Genomic DNA, 22091 nt, shown 5'->3' on the forward strand with positions numbered 1-22091 from the left:
GGGCACCACCTGTAGAAATCACCTAAGCAACATTCCACGACTTCATCTCGAAGTCGACATCCACGAATCACCCCATAGTTCCTACAAGAAGATAGGCTAAGTAAAAGGGAAGCGCCAGGCATTTTTTAGCTAATCTAATCATGCTTATCCTCGTCAAATATATAAAAATAAATAAACAGTCGAGCATTCTTGTGAAGCCCAATAAGATGGATCAATGCTTACGTGGTTAAAGAAATTTTCTTTAAATTAATAAAGTAAACAAAAACATTCTAAATTTGCATTTTTTTTGCTTCTCAAACATGTATTGGGTAAATAGGGGTGGCTCAAGAGTTTGGAAGGCCTAAAACAAACTTAAAAAATAAGGCCTTGAATTTAAAATTTATTTTGTGATTTTTTTTAATGCAAAATTATTTATTAAATTATCATAATTAATTCTATTTAACATTTCTTCTTCAATAAATAATAAGACTAAACTATTTAATCTTTCTTGAGACATTGTTGACATTACAATTTTGAACACTATTCTATAAGTGGGATTGTAAACATTATTTTATAAGTCTTATATGCATTTGGAAAAGAATCTAGTCTTTTTATATAATTAAGAATGTCAATTGGTTTATCATTTTGCAAACTTATAATTTCTCTTAAGATATTTAATTATGAAAATAAATTCAATCCCTCACTATCTAACAAATTATCATGTTTTAAATATTTTTCAAGGTTTAAGCATTTTTCTTTCAAAAATGTACAATGTACTATACCAAGGCAAACCTAGACAACTACCCAGTCTAAACTGCCTACGTATAGCCTTAATATAAAAAGAATAGAAGAATGGTTAACTAAACAACATAACACACATGAAGACTCAAGCCACCTACTATAAAGGATAGTACATAATGAAAAGTCGCTAACTCCAAACTTAGGAAATTGCAAGCGAGACCTCTAGTGTCGACTCGCTGACACAGGACTTGGGCTTGGCATAGGCCCATCAAGAATCTGAATATTGGCCCAACGCAACTAATGGGACCCAACCTATAAGAAGGGGCAAACATAATTAATGACTCTATAAATACACGTGGACCCCAACAATTAAGAGGTACACTTTCATTAATTCATTAATCTAAGATTTGACTTTTGAGAGCCCTTGCTGACTTGATCGTAGGAGTCCTTTCCGCAGGTAACCCCTTAAGGGTCCAGACCGCCAACATTAGGAGAAGGCACATCCAAGTCAAGGAGAAACCAGTTCGAGAAGTCAGTGATTGGGGTAAGATGTGATTTGTGTTCCTTGACATTCCGTTTATATTTCTGCAGGAACATACAATATAGTGACTTTAATTTTTTAACACTACGTAAAAAACAAAAAATATTTTCATATATTTTAAATTGTTCATATCTACTATGAAGTGTGGTAATTTATTTATCTACAATATAAAAAAAGTAATCAATTATAAACGATTCTTGAACAAATTTTACAATTTCATTCTCATTGTTTTCATGAAATTGTTTCATTTTGCGTCTAATACATTTTTCACAAAACTTAGGTTCCTCTCAACTCGATAGTAAGTCCTTTTTTTCCTAAACTTGAATTATCTTTCTACAAAAAACTCATCCTTGAATTATGCTTCAATTAATTTATTATCCACCAAAAGACTAACCCTTAATCTAATTAATTATTTTGTAGAAAAATTTCAGTTTCTCCTAAAAATATATGCAAAACAACTCTTGAAACTCGTAAATCAAAAAGTACTAAAAAACAAAATTGGACAAAAGAAACACAATTCTAATTTTAGTACAAATCCAAAACAGAATTAAAACTATAACAACACAAATAGAAAGAAAAAACATACTAATGAGGATGAATAATTGGTACACACGGGCTATATGAGGTTGAAGGAAGGTAATATGTCAAGACCGTAAAAAATTTACTCTTAGAAAAGAAGAAAGTAAAGAGATGCAAGAAAAGTCACAAAAAGATAAAAAGATAAAAGAAGAAAATAGAATTAAAAGAGAATAAAAATAACTAATCATTCTCTTCTTTGTAAACAAAATTAATATTTGCTATAGGTTTTAACTCCTTAATTATCTTTATTAATACCAATAAAAATTATTATAAATAAATAATAATTTAACTAAATTGTATTCTCAAACATAAACTTATAATTAATACAATACAACTATATTAGTAATAAAATATTTTTTTAGACTTTTTCATCTCAAACATAATTTTAAATTAATTTAATAGAGGTATATTAGTACAAAAATATTTTTTTGAGACTTTTTTTTCTTAAATTTAATTTTATAATTAATTAATTAATAGAAAAATATTAGTAATAAAAAAAATTGAGACCTTCTTCTACTAAATGCCTGAAATGAGTAGTTTTATTTACTTTATCTTAAACCGATATTGTGTAAACAAGAATCCAAACAGCATTAAGTTAGCTGATTAAGCACGCAGAGAATTGACCTCTATGCACAGGTGAAAATTTTCAAATACGCGCAATCAAATACTACTACAAAAATGGTCATTGGGTCAACACACAACACTTAAAAAATGAACCTAAACCTAATTATATAATCTTTCCACCTCACCCGAGTGACCATTGTGAATACTACTTTTTTAAGAAGCCGAAAAGAATTTATTTGAATTAAACCTATCAATTCAGCCTTGATCCACATGGTTAGGGCAAAAAAAAGCACAAAGAACTAAAAATATCCATATAAAAAAATCTATAAGATAAAAAATGTTCACAAAAACTTCATAGATCAGGTTAATACATGAATATTTTTGAAATAAAAAGATCGTTTTAAAAATGGAAAAGAAAAGAAATAATTACTTAAAAATAAATTTATACACATGAATTTATTTTTAACTTAATTATAATCCAATTTCATATTAGTATGTATATGGTCAGGTTAACCTTAGTTTAAGTTAGGTCCATGTTAAAATAGTCGAGATGGGTTTAAGTCCAATCGATTTAAATTAGGTTTAGATTAGGTCGAGAAAAACTTGATCTAGGTCAGGATATACTAGGTTCACGTCGAACCGAATTGAGGTTTAAGTTGAGCCAATTCTAAGTTGAGACCGACCCAACTCTTGTTGAGCCAATTCAAGGTTGGATACGTATTGCGCTAAGTTAGGTCGGACCATAGAGTCAAATCCAAGTCATTTAGGTTAAGTTCAGACCATGTCAAGGTCCACTCAAGTTAGGTCAGATTTAGCTCAATCCATGTCAGGTCATAGTTAGACGAAATAGGCAAGACATAATCAAGAAAGGTTAGGTTGGATTGGGCTAGGCTAAGGTCAAACTCAAATTAGACTTTGTCAGTTCAAACTAACTCAAGTTATACTTAATCAGGTCAACTAAACACAAGTCAGGTTGAACAAAGTTTAACAAGGATGAGGTCAAATCGAATTATATCGATATAAAGTCAATTTTAGTTTAAGTCAAAAAAATTAGTCAAATTAGAATTAAGTAATATATGATATCGGACTATGGATAAAACCAAACTAAAGTTGAACTTCGTTGAGTTAGACCTAAATAAATTGGATTAGATCTCAACTTTAAAATTAAATTACAAATAATAAAAATTAATTAAAGTTTAATATATAATTAATATAAAATATTTAAAAAGTATTTTAGTCTAAAATATTTTGAATACTCTGTCTTTTAAAATACTTAAAAATTAACTAAAGTACCGAATGACTCGAACTATAAAAGGCTAGTTGTGCTTGTATGCATGTCAAAATCCTATGAACTTGGAAAACTCTGTCAAATCCTATGAACTTGGAAAACGCGAAACAGAACAAAGAAAAAAGAGACAAAGATCAATGGGGGAGGGCAATAATTTATTAATTCCTTGGTCACCAAGTGTAGCTACCAAACAAAAGCTAAGCCATGACAGTGCGGACAAATAGTGAAATTCAATATACAATTTAACTTATTATTTATGTGGCTCTTTGCTTGCATGCCAAGGCAATGCAAAACACACATGCCAAATTTTGCCTATAAATCAAATCCACCCTATGCATGGATTAATTAGTACACAATATTGTGTAGCAGACACACGCAGAAGATGGTAGGTGGTGCTGAACTTGCTGAAGCATATGTATTGCAGAAGCACCACAAAGAGAAAATGAAGAAAACAGAAAAGGGAAGAAGCAACAAGGGTATGACCCATGCCAAGACCCATAGAATAAGTGGATGTTTCTCTTGGTTTCCAAAACGACTAAAAACATCTACAGAGTTGGTTAAGGTTTCGACAAATCCATGAAAATCATGTTTTGTTGAGTTATGGCATTGTTACATAATCAGATTGTATTATAGTGATTCAGTCAAAATGTTGTACCTTTTATTTTGTTCAAAGTTTTTAGTGTTAAAAGCCTCGCCAGATGGGTGAGTGTTACCTTTAAATTTGTATATGCTCGTTTCCTATGTTTTAAATGAAATTGTATTGTACTTTCTCAAGTGTTCTGTGTATTATTAAAGTTGGAAACGAGTAAGGATCTTTCTTGAATTTTTGAATGACTATTTACGGAAAAGGAAAATAAAAGAGAAAAAGAAAAATCAGTTTCTCTCCTTATTTTATGTGAAAGTTATAATAAGTCTGAAAAAGTTAAAAGCTTCTCCAAAAATAAACTAGAGAAGCTTGTTATCTGATTTAAAGTGTGTGCTTAATTACCTTTATTTCACAGTAGAAATAATTACTGCGATCAAATAGAAAAAAGAAAAATTAATTAGTTTCTATATAACCTAATTTTAACTTATAAAAATATTTTATTTACTTTAACTTTTTAAAAATGATTCAAAAATATATTTGTCTCTATATAAGGGAACGTACTATACCTTCGCAGAATACACCGCCACTTGCTTCGCGGGCCACCGTTTACGTCAGCACTGACGCACTTAAAAAGGATAAAATTTCATATTTTTAAGGTTGTAAAATGATAATAGAAGCATAGAGTTCCAGCTTAATACATGTAGATAATTTTTAAATTTATTTATAAATTAAACTATTTATTTTAATTTTTTTTAACAATAGAATCAACATGTAAAATTTAAAATTAGACATTTTTCTTTAATTTTTATTTAGTTTAGTCTTTCAATTTTAAAATTATAAATTTAATTATTTTAATCAAATTTTGTTAATTTTATTTCATATTTTAAATATGTTTGATAATAATATTTAAGTTATTTGAATTATTTAAATAATTTTATATTTTAATTTTAAAATTAATTAAAAAATTATCATAAAATTTGTATGAAATGAATAGATTTAACAAAATTTAATTAAAAAACTTAAATTTATATATTTTTAAAACTGTGAATAAATTGAACTAAAATCTAAAATATTATCTAATTTCAATTTTTAATAAAACTAAATAATCAAAAACATGTTTAATAAAAAACCTGCGAGTAGTCCAACTTGATAAGATAGATAATTTTAAGTTCTAAATCAATATAGAACTTTCTATTACTAATAATAGTTGACCCAAACAGAACTCAAGCACTTTCCTTGAAGGAAAAGTAAAGAGGGATACGCGGCAAATGACGGCTATAGAAGCCGCACCAAAACTTTGAAACAGCGGAAAATTCCTTGTTCTTTCATACTTTTGAGAACTATTTTTTTCTTGTTCCGCAAGACAATAAAATCTATATAAAGCAACCCCATCTATGTTCTCTCCTTACAAAAACCTTAATTTTACTAATTCCAAGAATTCTGATTAAGTGGCAATGGCAACGCTTGGAGGGTATGGTTTTGCTGAAGCATACGTAACGAGGAAGCTATACAAGGAAAAACTGAAAAAGAGAGAAGAAGAAGAAGGGAAAAAGACGAAGATGGTGAAGATTTCTACAGTGGAAAGGGGTTGCGAGAAGAAAACATCAACTGGATGTTTCCCATGGGTCTCAAACGAAAGTAAAAGTTCTCGGATTTCAGATTGCAACCACGCTGAATATGCCAATTGATTCATTTTTGGGCGTTTTTGCATTGCTTCTAACGTGTATGCTTTATGTTCTAATTAAGATTACTTTGGTTCTTTCAATTCTTTCATGAATTTCGGATATGTGTTATGTATCCTACTGTTATTTCTACAGTGGAATGAAATGTTTGGGTATTGTAAATGGAAATTGTTTCGGGTGTAGGGACCGAGAACCTACTAAAGAGTCTCTTCAAGCTTGCTCTACTTCCCACTGCAATAATAACTTCTAGTAAAATTCACTCCTTAGCTCGATCGGCTGGGGCGACGATCGGGGTACCTGTCTAAAGGACTCTGATGCTTAAGTCAGTTAAGGACCGATCGGTGTATCAATATATCTGCTGTAATAAATGCGAAATTAAGATCCTCACCAACCTACCTTTGGGCCCTATTTATAGTTTTCTGTGTGGGCCTGTGATTAGGGTTCCTTAATCATGGCCCAATGATCCTTTAATCAAGATTAGTGACTCGTTTAACGTTAATTAACTCGATTGACTGATCGTTTGACCGTGCGACCGATGGCCGCTTGATTGGGTTTGTTATACTGTTTTAATAAGTGAACCATTCATGTACGTCTGACCGACTGACAGACGCATGCGAAGGATTACACAAGTCTAAAGAGATTGATCAACCGATGGTTGGTTCAGTGTTTGTCGTGTTATGGTTAGGTGCTACACGTACTTGTCCGATCGACCGATGTGCCATCACGGGTCCGTGTCGCTCGACCAGGTGTTATCGATGGACCGATGGGCATGAACATGGTTGGCTTATGACTTATTTGTTTAACCGTTTGACCGATGGTCCTATAGTTTATTCGTGATCCGTTCGACCGATGGTCCTTTAACGATGCTACGTGGCTGGTTGACAGAGCCGATTCGCCGGTGGTTCTGCAATTTATTCAGGAGGTCGTTCGACCGTTCGACCGTTAGCCTTACATGTACTAGTTTTTCAACTTTGGCCGATGGACCTAAGAATTAGATTTGGCCGATTGACCGATGGGACGTACAGTACAGAAATGATGTTTTATGACAATTAAAGAAAATTATTAAAGTTATGTTGATTTGATGCAATGAATCTTACACTTCAAAGAAATTTATTTTAGTTATTTCCATGCAAATGAATATGTTAAAATAAATCGTGGAAATTTCAGTCCTAGAAATAAAAGGATTAATAAAGTATTAAATATTTTATGTTAATTTGACTCAAATTTTTTATATGGATTTATTCAACTCTCTTATTTGTTAAGTAATTATGTAAAAAAAATAAAAATAAAAAGTATAACGTCCCATTTAATAAATAAATTTAATTAAATGAAACACTATGGAGGTAATACAAAGAGTCAAGTCATGGAGTATATGTGTCACTCCTTATCGTTATTAAGAATATCTAGGAAATGAACCAAGGTATACCACGATGCTATTAACAACACGGAAAAGAAGTTTAATAGTATCCAAAATATATGCTCAAGGAGCAAGGCAATACATGGGCCACAACCCTAAAAGAGAACTTGGAACATGGGGATCCAACCCAAGATCAGCTACACAGCGGAGTTTTCATCACCCTGATGACCACGAGAAGTTCCCACATCTGCTCACACCAATAAATTGATGATCATTGCAAAAGGAGAAAACCACAAACAAACACACAAGCAAACAACAAGGGTAAGCTAGAGTGGAAAATGTTTTTTCATACAATTGGATACAATTTTAAAATCAAAGATACATAAATTAACCAAGCATGTGATGACCAACAAGGTTAGCCTTCAAACATCTAAGGTCATTATCCTGCCAAAGACTAGGGCCTCCTACTACTCTCACCACTTGAGTTAGTACGCTCTACGTGAGACTCATTGACTATTTAGAGTTTCAGGATGCAATCCTTACTTGAATCCTTACTGAATTATATAATGAGACACCACCACGAAACCTTCATGGAATTACGTCCTAACCATGAGGCACCACCATGAGCTCCCACTAAAAAGGGTCATGGAATTACGTCATGACCATGAGGCACCACCATGAAGTCTCACTAAGAGATTCATGGAATTACGTCCTAAACCATACTAAAATCATGTCTCACCAACCAAACATAAAGTTATCTTGCATACCAATATCATGCCAATATTTATAACCAACCATTCAATCAGGTTCTATACAAAGATCATACCAAACTCATCAATTCCAGCCCAAAAACCATTTAATACATGCAAAATCACTCAATTCATGTTTTAACATAGTGATCCAACCAAACATGTGACCATCACCCAAGAACAGAGGAGAAAACAACACTTGAGCACATTCTCGCCCAATTCTCGCTCAGGCTAGAAGACCTCGCTCAGGTGAGCTCCTTTCGCCTAGGTGAGTACTCGAAAAGTGGAAACAGTGGATCTCGCGTTCTCTCGCTTAGGCGAGGACTCTCGCTAAAAACTGGAGCTCGTCACTTGAGAGACAGTTCGCGAGAACCCCAAGGAGCACTTCTAACACTCTCGCTTTGGGGAGCCTTGCTTGCATGGGCAAAAAACACCAGGTTCCTTCATTGTCCACGCGTGCAATAGTCAGGTATTCACAACCAAACGATGTTTTAGCATTTCTCAAGCAATCACAACATCAAATAAGCCACAATATCATGAAACAAGACCAAAGCAAGAAGAAAATCGAAGAACAAACAAAACCCTAACTTCCTTTACTTGGAAAATGCTAGCAGAACACCCCCGACACCTAAGCAAATGAGCACGACAACTCCCGAAGCAGATTCGCGAGCTGGAAAAATAATGAAACAGATTCAAAATGGGTTACCAAGGTGAACCCTAGTTAGAATCATGACAACAAAGCTAGAAAAGAGAAGGGTACGGTTGAGAAACAACTTACGTGAGATGGGAGTGGAGTTGAGCTTAGCTTGAAGATGTTTGAGATCCAAACCCTAGCAGAGCTCTGTTGAGGGAACAAAGAAGTGAGCAAGGGACTGTTTTTCTGAAAAGTGCAGAATGAGGGGGGTTAGGGCTGGTTTAGGTGTTTTGGACATCCTATGGGTCAGCCTTAAGCCTAACAGACTAAAATAGACCCTTAAACTTTAGGCAGAATTTGAGTGGGCCTTACAAAAAGAAAGATGAGTATTTTTATTATCCTATAATAATAGATGACTTTAATTTTTTTGTTTATAAATAAATGACTTTAATAAGTGTTTAAAAAATTAATAAGTAATCCTATTGATAATAAATAAAATCATTTTTTACACGCGTTAAATATTATGCTTTTCTACTTTTTTCTTACTTTTTTCTTTAGTTAAATTAGTTTTTGATTTTTTTTTATTTTGAAAATTTTGTATTAGTGGGACATATCATAAACAGCTGTAATTTCAACTTTTTATGCTTTTAATATTAATCTAGATTAAAATAAAGTACTATATTTCTTGTAAAAAAACGAAGTTACAGTTAAAAAGTTAATAAAATATTTTAAAATGATAAAATTTAATTTTATGAATATAAATTGACACTGTAAAATTGTTTCTATTATTAATTAATCATAAATCAATATTGATTAAACATTTGGATAATAAATATAAGTCTACAAAGTTATGATATATAATAGTTTATATTTAGATGACAGCTTTTTTTTACATTATGAAACCATAATCTATTGTATAGGCTGACCATATCCCAGCCCGTCTGTATGTGGAAAGGCCGACCACATCCCGACTGTAGGGAGAGGGCAGGAGACGCGCACAAGCACAACAGACAAAGAAAAGGGGCCAGCAGGGTGCAGAGGTTGGGTATATCTCGGCCCGCCGCCTGGCCGGGTATATCCCAACCCAATAGTGGCCAGTTGGGTAAGGATGATGTTGTACAGACAAGCAGCGCATAATCTTATTCAATAAGGAAAGGATTGATTCTTGACAAAGTACAGACGAGCAATCTCAGTTAATATGGAAATAACTAATCCTTGACAAGGCACAGGCGAGCAATCTCAATCAATAAGGGAAGAGTTGATCCTTGAAAAGGTATAGCCGAGCAATCTTAGTCAATAAGGAAGGAGATGATCCTTGACAACGTAAAAACGAGCAATCTCAGTCAATAAGAAAAGTGTTTATCCTCGACAAGGTATAGACGAGAAATCTTAGTCAATAAGGAAAGAGTTGATCCTTGACAAGGTACAGATGAGCAATCTTAGTTAATAAGGAAAGAGTCGATCCTTGACAATGTACAGATGACCAATCTCAGTCAATAAAGAAAGAACTTACGCGTGCAATCTTAGTCAGAAAGGAAAGAGTTGATCCTCGAATGTGAACGACCCGCAAATAATAATAACAAGTATGCCAACTGAACAATATAAATTAGGGTCTAGTGACTACAAAGAGGTAGGCTTTTCTCACTTTACTACATACGCCTCATATCAAATCACTATTTGACTTGAGTGTCGGAGTGCCTGTAGGTACCTCCACCCTCAAAGTTCACGCAGCGAGCAAATCCAGGAAGAGTCCAGAGAGGAGCAGAAGAGGGATCGACACAGAGGGTTCTTGAGATCGTCTGGTTCCATACTAAAATAATACCAATCAGGTACATCTATATTTTCAAATTAAAAAGGTGAACTTGACTCGTAAAGAAAATCATTTAAATCATTGTGTTGTATATGTGACAAAATATTTCTCCAAGTGTACGACTTGAAGGATTGATGGGATTATCCAAACAAGGTACACCCATAGTACACAATCTGGGGATTATTAAGATTGCATATATGAAAAACCAACCTATACATGGTCTGGTCGGGTACATGTCAGTCCTATGGGACGACATGTAATTGGACTAGCCAACTACTCAAATCAACCTAATTGCGTTGGACAAAGTTAACTCAAGATTAAGCAACTTATTGTGATTAACATGTAATTAAGTCAACTAAATAAAAGTTCAACCAGGTAAGGTCCATAAAATCTAGTATAAAAGGCATGTTTTGCGAAGTACATCATGCTTACATTTTTACTTTGACATCTGACTCTCATATCTCAAACTGACTTTAACTTTGACATTAGAGTGTTTTTTGTAGGTATCTCCCCCTAATTTAAGACTAAAGGACAATATACCCTTAAAATCAAGGCCATTAACTTTTGAAATCAGCTCAAGAGACTTTATATAATATAAATCAATTTTGAAGGAACTAAATTCACGTATTTTGAAAGATAAATGACTAAATTGGTCCAAAGTTTCAAAATAGACTAATTCTAAAATTCATTGAAAGTTAAGAGATCAAAAACATATTTAACTCACTTTTAAAATCAACTTAAAGACTTTATAAAATATAAATCAACCTCGTAAAAATCACTAAATCATATAAGTCTAGTTTGAAAAAAAAAACTCATATATAAGTAAATATGTAAATACATTAGGTTAAATTATTTTAAACTTATTTAGAGGTCTCAAGTTCGAATTAAATGCTACATCATTATTAGAATTAAAAATAATTTCGGTGAAAATTACTTTATAATCTATAAAATAGATACAAATAACTTTTAATCCTTCACATTTATGTTTAAGGATTGAAATATATTTTAAAAATTATTAAATCTTTTAAACCAGTATCTAAGGATTAAAGACATTTTCTTAAAAATTAAAAGATAATTTATTTTAAATTTCAGGAACTAAAATTGTACAATTGACTTAAATAAATTGTATCTATAAATAGGACTCTTCCTATCAATAATAATACGCAGAAAAGTTGTTCTCTATTCTCTCATTGTTTATTCTTTCTTCTATTCTCTTTTCTTCTCTCTTTTATTATTAGCTTGATTTCATAACACATTATTAGCATGATGCTCCAACCAATTAAGGACTAGTGGAAGTTGTTCTCTCTAACGATAGTGCTCTAGGTGTCTCAATCCAGATTTTTCCTAATCCTTTCTCTATTTACAATTTTACCTTATATTCTTCTTCTTGTGATAAGAATTGTTTGAATTTATCAATTCTCATCTCCGTCTTATTATTTTTATTTATTATGACGATGATTATTATTATTATTTTTTATGGTGATTATTACTATTATTATTACTAATTTTAAACATGACAAATCTTACAAATCTTGGATTTTAAATGTTGAAATACATTTAGATGCAATGGATATTGGGATACCATTAAAAAAAGAAATAAAGCATCTAAGCAACTAATTTGCTCATGTGACAAAAATATTGTGAAAAGAGATTTCACAAATATTATGAATTTATTTCATGCATATGTATGGTTTGACAAAGCAATAAAACTTTTGATGAAAAATCATGATATTCGCCTAATCTGATCCATTACCAGAAGTGAATGCAACAATAAATATTATGAATTTATTTCATGCCTTTGTATGGCTGAACAAAGCAATGAGCTTTTGATAGAAAATCATGAAACCTGTACAATTGGTTCTGCTTCATTCCCAGAAGTGAACGCAACAACATTTCATTTATATTTTCATGATCATGATTGTGATATTGATTATGGACATGGTTATAAAGGAAATTTTAAAAACACATTTTGTCACCAGAAGTGACACAATACGGTGGTAAAGGCCATTTGAGTTGTGTTTATTGTACACCAAAATATCTTCAAATAATGAGAAGAACATAGAAACACATATTGATCACCTCATTGGTTATGAGAGTGTTAAAAAAAATCTCATATTGATATTTACGTTTATATGAAGAGAAAATGTTTGCACTAGTACCAAAGGATATGTGTCTTATTTATAATGCAATAACTTAGACAATTCTCAAGAATAATAAATTTTCTCTTGTTTGATAATGCGAGACATCAATGTTAGTATTATTTATAGTACTACAAATATATTTGAAGGCTCTAGAAGAGCTATTATACTTCTACCAAGAAGTTGAATAGAAATTTATTAAGTTTCAAGGATATTTGTCTAAATGGATATCATATTGAAACAAATAATGAAAAAGATATGAAATATCTTTATATCTCTACGATTGAGTTGAAAAAAATGTGTATTGGAGAAATTATCAACAGTCTCTTATAGTTTGTACTACACGTTTATTAGTACAATTGAAATGCATGTCATGGTAAACTAGAAGTTTACGAATCAAAATGAATGCCTTGTTTGACATGATCAGTTGGATGATTTGTACTACATATATATTAGTACAATTAAAATGCATGTCATGGTAAACCAGAAGTTTACGAATCAGAATAAATTCCTTGTTTGGTATGATCAGTTGTGTCATCCTTGATCTATTATGATGCAAAAAAAAAGGTTGAAAAACTCATGTGGACACCCACTTAAGAGTCAAAAAACTTCTTCAAACCAATGAGTTCTTATGCACTATACATTCACAGAAGTTGAGAATAAGACCATTACTAGAAAAATTAGAATTGAGTCAATCTCATTTTCAAAATGAATACATGGTGATATTTCTGGTCCAATACACCTACCATGTGGAACATTTATATATTTCATGGTTTTAATTGATGCAACAACTAGATGGTCACATATTTGTTTATTATCAACTTGTAATCAAGTATTTGCAAAGTTATTAACAATTAAGAGCTCACTTCACATATTATTCGATTAAGAAAATCTGTTATGATAATACTGGTGAAATTACATCTCATGCTTTTCATGAGTATTGTATATCAATTAGAATTAAAGTTGAGCATCCAGTAGCACATGTTCATACTCAAAATAGACTTGCGAAATCATTATTAAAACATCTAAAATTGGTTGCAATACCATTACTTATGAGAGCTAATCTTCAAATGACTACTTGGAAATATGCAATTTTGCATGTTTCATTATTGATTTGCATCAAGCCAACAAGTTATCATAAATATTATATTATGCAGTTGGTTTTTGGTCTGTGACATAATATTCTCATGTAAGAATTTTTTAGTGTGGTGTATATGTTTCAATTTCCCCACCAAAAAGGACTATGATGGGTCCTCAGAGATGATTGAGAATATATGTTGAATATGATTCTCCCTCAATATTAAAATATCTTGAACTACCAATAGTTCGACTTATTTACAATTCGACTTTTCAACTGTCACTTTGATGAATAAGTTTTTCCAACATTAGGGGGAGAAAGAAAACAATTGAAAAAGAATATTGGTTGGAATGAATTATCTCTACTATAAAAAATCTTGAATGAGACAGTGAGCTAAAATGCAAGATGACCTAATTGAAAAGGTTGAAATCCCAAAAGATTCATTTGACATAATTAATGATTCAGTTCTAGAAGAATCTCAGGTACCTGAAATTGTTGAAAATGATGAGATCTCAATAAGTTATGTCACGAATCATATATTATGGAACCAAAATGAAGTCAACATTGACGAAACTTTTACATATAATATAGCAATGAATGTTATGAATGGCAATGAGGATCAATAATAAATGATCATTGAAGACTGTCGACAAAAAAATGATTGGTCAAAATGAAAATATGCAAAGAGGCATAACTAGATTTGCTTGGTAAACAAAAGTTTTTTTGGAACTCTAGTTCGCACACTTGAAGGTGTCAAACTCGTTGGGTACATATGAATTTTTGCACAAAAATCAAATTAAGAATGATGAAATTGTTAGATACAAAGCACAATTGGTTGCTCAAGGTTTTTCACAAAACTTCATATTGATTGTGAAAAGACATACTCTCTAGTATTGGATGCAATAACATTGCAATATTTTATTATCCTAGTTATACAACAAGGTTTGCATTTACATCTAATGGATGATGTTACAACCTATTTGCACGGTTCTCTTGAGAATCATATTTATATGAAAATACCTAAAGGATTTTATTTGTCCAACAAGGCAAATTCTAAAAAGGGTTATTCAGTAAAATTGAATAGCCCTTTTATTGCTTAAAGCAATCAAGACGTGTGTGACATAAACCGTCTTTTTGAGTACTTATTAAAAGAAGGATATAGAAATGATCCTATGTGTTCTTGTATTTATATGAAAAGATCCAAAAATGAATTTGCCATAATTATTATTTATGTAAATGACATAAATATCGTTGGAACTACTAATGGGCTCACAAAGGCAATTGATTGCTTAAAAAAGAATTTGAGATGAAGTATCTTCAAAAAGAAAAATTTTTGTTTGAGATTACAAATTTGAGTATTTAAACAAAGGTGTTTTTATACATTAAGAGACTTATATAATCAAGGTGCGTAAAATGTTCTAAATGGACAAGTCACATCTATTATGCATTCTAATAGTTGTGAGATCGTTAGATGTTGATAAATGCTCTTCTTAGACCTCAAGAAAATGATGAAGATCTTATTGGTCTAGAAGCACCATATCTTAGTGTCATAGAAACATGGATGTATCTTTCTAATTATACTCGATATGATATTACATTTGTTGTAAATTTGTTAAGCAAGATATAGTTCTTCAGCTACAAGAAGAACTTTTGAGCAAATGATTCACAAGTTCGGACTCCGTCACCTTAATGTTGTAAGTTTACATGATGGGGAGAAATAAAATATGTGATGAACAATATTGTATTAAAGAATATATAATGTTGTACTCTTTTTCCTTCACTATGTTTTTTATCCTGAAGGGTTTTTCCTAGTAAGGTTTTAATGAGACACATCCTCTTATCAATCTCTTATCAATGGACACTCAATGGTGAGTGTTATGAATTAATGATTGTCCATTGATTTGATACGTTTACTCATATGATTGGTACTCATATGATTCATTACTCTTTATGTATTAACTAGTTGATTTGTTTCCTTTATAGATTACATGTTGTATTTATAAATAGAACTATTTCTATCAATAATAATACACAGACAAGTTACTCTCTATTTTCTCATTATTTATTCTTTCTTTTATTCTCTTTTATTATTACCTTTATTTCATAACAATTTTTATTTTTGTTTCCAATTTTACAGCAACCATGAAACTTCATTAGTTCCATCAGCGAATTTGATTTAATTTCGTGGAACCACAAAAATATTTCGTGGGCTATCATTTACGTCAGCAATGACGTAACACCTGTATAAAAACAAGAGCTTAAAAATGGTGTAGCAGCATTCCTCCTTAAAGTGTGTAACAGAAACATTAATTTTTTTGAAAAGCTCATCTTTTGTTACGACCATTTAACAATTCTAAATAACAATAAAATACTGAATTGAATTATTTAATTATAATATAAATTAAATTATTGAATAAAATCAATAAAAATAATTATGAAATAACTGTATCAATTTTGAAAACCAAAATTATACTCTACTTTCGAGAAAAGTGTATGTTAAATTTTGCGAAAGAGAATGAATGGGTGAGTATTACACATAAAATGTTTTATCGTCTTAATTCGATTTTGCTAATTTGCTAAAAGAAATTAGCAACGATTAATAATAATTATTTCAAGAATAGACGACTATTGTTGTTATTATAAATTTTAACCAATATAGTTTTAATATAATAAAACAAATAAACTTATTTATTCACGCATTATGTCAACTATTAACAAATAACTTGGTCTTAAATTTTAAAAATTTAGTTCAAGTTAAATTACTCGGTATATTCTTTATTTGTTTAAACTAACTTTCTTAATTGAATTTTAAAACTGAAAAGTTAAATCTTAGAAATTAAGTTATGATGGGGTTTTGATTAATTTTTTTAATGTGCTGATTAATAGAACTTGTCTTATTAAGGTAATAAGTTTGGTCGATTAATTAATCATTTTGAGAATCAAAACACCATTTTTTTTTTATCTTTGCAGTTGACAATTAAATTGACTAATGTTGAATCAGGTCAAGAATCCTATAAGGTATAAAATAAATAGTTGGCATAATGATCAACATTTGGTAAATTTGAGAGTAAATCAACAATTTTTTAACATTATCAAAATTTTTAAAGTGTGGGTCCAATTATCTGGGCCCCACCTAGACTTCGAAATTGTTGACTTTAGAGTGGACCACTTTTTCACCATTTTTTGCTTCTTCACCAAGCCAATGCACCTCTATATAAACCAAACCACTCTTTCTTCTCATTTCAAACAAACCTTCAATACTTCAAATATCATTTTTTTTTTTCATTGGGCATGGCAACTCCTGGGTTTGGTCTCCCTGAAGCATACATGGCGAGAAAATTGTTCATGGAAAAGAGGAAAAAATGTGCACGAGAAGACGAAGAGAAAAGCACCCAAATGAAGATTTCTACAATCAAAGGAGCTTCTGAAGGTAAAACTGCAAGTGGGTGTTTCTCGTGGGTCTCCAATCCCTTTTTCCTATTATTTGATAACCTAATTTTTTTTTTGTTCGTTCATATACTAATTGAATGAATTTACAATGCAGACATGTATACTATTGAATTCTAAAAGCGTGGTCTACCTCATGCTCATCTGCTTCTCTTTTTGCACCAAAATGACAAATATCCAAGCGCTGATGATATTGATAAAGTAATATCAGCTGAAATTCCATGCCCAATTGGAAATCCTAAACTATATGAATGTGTGAAGGATCATATGATTCATGGTCCTTGTGGAGTAGTAAATAAATCCCTTCCTTGCATGAAGAATGGTAAATGCTCACGGTTTTATCCTAAAAAATTTCAGAGTAGTACAACTATTTCAGAAGATGGATTTCCACAATATCGAAGAAGAGACAATGAAGTCTGCGTGGTCAAGAATCATGTTTCTTTAGACAATCGATCTGTGGTTCCATATAATCCTAAATTGTTACTTAAATATGAAGGTCATATCAATGTTGAATGGTGCAACAAAAGTACTTCAATTAAGTACTTATTCAAATACATCAACAAGGGTTATGACAGAATTACAGCGGCTATAGTTAATAATACCAATGCAACTCATCTTCATCACCAGTCAGGAGATGAAATTAAACAATATCTTGATTGTAGATACATATCACCATCTGAGGCATGTTGGAGAATATTTTCATTTCCTATTCATGGCAGGAATCCAGCTGTTGAACGTTTATTTTTCCATCTTCCCGGAGAACAATCAGTGTACTTTAAAGACGACGAGTTTATTGATGAAGTCATAGGAAAAGCAACTGTAGCAGAATCAATGTTTACAAGTTGGATGGAATGTAATAAAAAGTATGAATTGGCAAGAACTTTGACATACCCAGAGATTGTGTCAAAATTTGTCTATGTCAAGAAAGACAGATGTTGGAAACCCAAGAAAATAGGAAACACAATTGGAAGACTTATTTGGGTTCCACCATCAACAGGTGAATTATACTATCTAAGGAGGATGCTCACTGTTGTCAAAGGTCCTTTATGTTATGAAGATATCAGAACGGTGGATAATATATTATATTCAACCTTTAGAGAAGCATGTGAAACCTTGGGATTTTTGGCAGATGATAAGGAATATGTAGAAGCAATCACAGAAGCCAAAGATTGGGGCAGTGGAAATTATCTAAGGAAACTTTTCGTGACAATGCTATTGTCCAATAGTGTCAACAAACCACTAGATCTATGGGAAAAAACTTGGAAATGGCTATCTGATGACATATTATATAGGGAAAGAATAAAAGCTAGGAATCCAGGTATGTTTGACTTAAATTTATAAACTTATAACAGAAATAAGTTACTGAAATAACAAAAATGAATACTTAAGTAACTGAATTTTTATGCAGAACTGCAATTATCACTTCATATATTGCGAAACTTGACGTTATTCCATATTGAAGAGATACTACAAACTAATAGAAGAAGCCTAAAACAATTCCCAACAATGCCATATCCAGATGGTTTTATTATAGCTCAATGTGGGAACATATTGGTGTACTCAGAACTTGACTACAATCCTGTCACCGAAGCAAATCTATTTCAGCAAAATTATGATCGGATGACAGGTATAACCTAACTAAAAATTCATGAGTACATTTTTTGTTTTGAATAATTAATATCTGAATTACAATTGTAGGGGAACAAAAGGACATATTTCAAAAAGTTACTGAAGCTGTTATTAAAAATGTGAGAGGAATGTTCTTTCTTTATGGCTATGGGGGTACAGGAAAGACTTTCATGTGGAGAACTATTTCTTCAACATTGAGATCTAAGAGAAAAATTGTATTAACTGTTGCATCAAGTGGTATAGCATCTTTGTTGTTGCCAGGAGGAAGGACATCACATTCAAAGTTCAGAATTCCAATTCCAACCATGGAAAACTCAATTTGTAACATAGAGCAGGGTTCTGAAGCTGCTGAGCTACTAAAATTAGCTGACCTCATTATTTGGGATGAAGCACCAATGGCACACAAATTTTGTTTCGAAACTCTAGACAGGACCTTAAATGACATAATGAAAGACAAAATGAAACCAAATTTAGTATTTGGAGGAAAGGTAGTAGTTTTTGGAGGTGATTTCAGACAGATATTACCTGTCATTCCTAGAGGAACTAGATCAAACATTGTACATGCAACAATCAATGCTTCATACCTATGGCAGCATTGTCAAGTTTTGACATTGACAAAGAACATGAGACTTCTACAACCAGGTTTACAAAGCACTTCAACATGCGAAATTCAGCAATTCTCCGATTGGATTGTAAAACTAGGTGATGGTATCTTGTGCGAACCCAATGATGGTGTTGTGGATATCGAAATACCTCCAGAATTTTTGATCTCTAATTTTAACGATCTAATTAAAGCTATTGTGTTAAGCACATATCTTGATCTATTGGAGAATTATAGAAATGATAATTTCCTGCAGAGCAGAGCTATACTGGCCAGTAGAATAGAAACAGTAGAAGAAATCAACAAATACATATTATCTTTAATTCCAGGTAATTATTAGGATATTGTTAGTCACATATGTTACATATTGAATATGAATTATATATGCAGTAACTAATACAATGACTATTTTGCAGGACAAGAACAAGAATACCTAAGTGCAGATACAATTGATAAGACAGATAATCCAATAAACGATGAATATGATGTTCTTACTCCAGAATTCCTCAATTCATTAACTACATCAGGCTTACCAAGTCATCAAATAACCCTCAAAATCGGAGCTCCTATAATGTTGCTAAGAAACTTGGATCAATCAGAGGGGTTGTGCAACGGAACCAGATTAATTATTACAAGGTTGCAAAAACATGTAATAGCAGCAAAGATTCTTAGTGGAAACAGAAAGGGTAACGAAGTTTACATTCCACGTATGTCTATGTCTCCATCTCAATCACCTTGGCCATTTAAACTAATCAGAAGGCAATTTCCAATAATGTTATCTTATGCAATGACAATTAACAAATCACAGGGACAATCTTTGTGTTCGGTTGGATTATATTTGCCAAAACCAGTATTTAGCCATGGTCAATTATATGTCGCAGTTTCTAGGGTTCAGAGTAAATCGGGATTAAAAATTTTAATCCATGATTCTGACAAAAAACCATTGTCTTCAACGACAAATGTTGTATATAAGGAAGTCTTTCAAAATGTATAGAAATTCATACCATATTAACTTCATTTTGATAACTCAGTGGGTTATGTATTTTGTATAGACAGAGCAGATATGAGAACTAATGTGAAACTCCATGTCCATTATCTAATGACTTTGAAGTTTACAGTTTCAGATACAAAAAAAAGGATGATACCTGATAAAAGGAACAACTGCAGCATTGTATGAATTGTTGCATGAGCTAATTGCCTCAGAAATGGATGACATAGTAATTCGAACTAAAAACTATGTCCTCATTTATTGCGAGACCAACCATGGTAGACACGTAGTCATATTCAATAAAGAATGCATTTATGTACTGAACTCTTTTTCTTTTTACACCACCGCCACCTCCATTTAATGATTTCTTTCACCAACACAGTAATAAATTGAAATTAAACATAACCATATACACCAATTAATGAGCGTGGAACGTATTTACCTTGCAGAAACCCAGTATTTGTTTTTTCACATTTTATCAACTATTAAAATATCGGTTATAAGTATTGTTCCATTTTGTTTTCTAAATCCACTTAATCACTCCAATTCATCCTATTTATTGGAAACTAATTTACTTTTCAATATGGAACATTTATTGTTTCAACAAGACCTGACCGAAAATGAAGGTTTACCATTATGTAAACTGATTCCATTAGTCGTTAGCTGAATTAACAAAATTGTTTAATATAGAAACCCATACTTCATCCATTTAAATAAAACGTTGGCATACATACCAAAATACAAGTGCCAACCAAAAAAATATGTCCTTGTGCGTAAACAGCACCAAAATATTACCACAGCATACATAAATTAAACATTCCAGTTAAATATTCCAACAACACACTACATTTTCTGAACTACGATTAAATTGTCTTCGTTTTTCCTAACTTCTAACTTTATCCTATCACCAGCGCATAACTTATTTTCCGTGACAAATCTCCTCCATCCACACCCCAGATAGCATTCAGTGCGCGCCCTCTGAGCCCATCTAATTGAACACTGCCAGTACATTCCATTAGCATTTGATAATAGGCATTCCTTCTTAGATGTCGAAAATGCATTGGCAACGAATGAAGCATTGAGATACTGAAATAGGAATTAAAAAGATTGTAAGTAACTACAAAGTTTTATAGAAGATGAAATAAATTTACTGTAATAAATAAAACTAAGTCATACCAGCGACGATGCACCAACATCATAAGTAGTCAAACATTTTATTAAGCAATTGTCACTATCATCTTCTGGAACATCTTCAAGGTTTTTTGCAGTACCAGAACAAGATGTTGCATTTGTAGTATAGGCAATCTCAATTCCTTCCACTGAAAATAACTTAATTAAGAAAACATTGAGTGATACATAACTCATATGCAAGTAGACTTCATCCTTCAGATTATAGTATTTGAACATTTTCCGAATCGGACCACGAAAAATCGTTGTTGCATTTGGGGTCACATGAAACTTAAACTTGAAAGTTTTAGAATTCGGATCAACAAACTCCATCTCCTGGTCAAAAACTGTTTTCTTTTCCCAGAATAGGTGGAAATAAGGATCCAAGCTAATTGTAGACTGCATTCCGAAAATGATACAATATTAGACTAAAATATGAAATACTTATTTTTACACAAAACAAGAATGATAAATGCTACAGATTTACCTCTTTGGGAGTTAAGAGAATCCTGAAAGAAGACAAGAACCTAGAC

At 31.7% G+C, this 22091-nt stretch overlaps 2 protein-coding genes across 2 annotated transcripts; both read left to right on the forward strand.

The window, feature by feature from the left end:
- Positions 1–5660: 5660 nt before the first annotated feature.
- On the forward strand, positions 5661–6162 carry LOC146884287 (uncharacterized). The gene has a single exon (XM_085665512.1). It carries the CDS (start codon positions 5733–5735, stop codon positions 5964–5966), a length of 234 nt encoding a protein of 77 aa, XP_085521638.1. The 5' UTR covers positions 5661–5732; the 3' UTR covers positions 5967–6162.
- Positions 6163–16991: 10829 nt separating this feature from the next.
- Positions 16992–20580, forward strand: LOC114195006 (uncharacterized). The gene is made up of 6 exons (XM_085665934.1): positions 16992–17156; positions 17271–18491; positions 18582–18800; positions 18872–19732; positions 19820–20110; positions 20456–20580. Exons 2-6 carry the CDS (start codon positions 17441–17443, stop codon positions 20578–20580), a joined length of 2547 nt encoding a protein of 848 aa, XP_085522060.1. The 5' UTR covers positions 16992–17156; positions 17271–17440.
- The last annotated feature ends 1511 nt before the right edge of the window (positions 20581–22091 follow it).

The sequence above is a fragment of the Vigna unguiculata genome, chromosome 8 (genome assembly GCF_037176805.1).
Source record: "Vigna unguiculata cultivar grain cowpea cultivar isolate G323 ecotype 2 chromosome 8, ASM3717680v1, whole genome shotgun sequence".
Taxonomy (NCBI): Eukaryota; Viridiplantae; Streptophyta; class Magnoliopsida; order Fabales; family Fabaceae; genus Vigna; species Vigna unguiculata.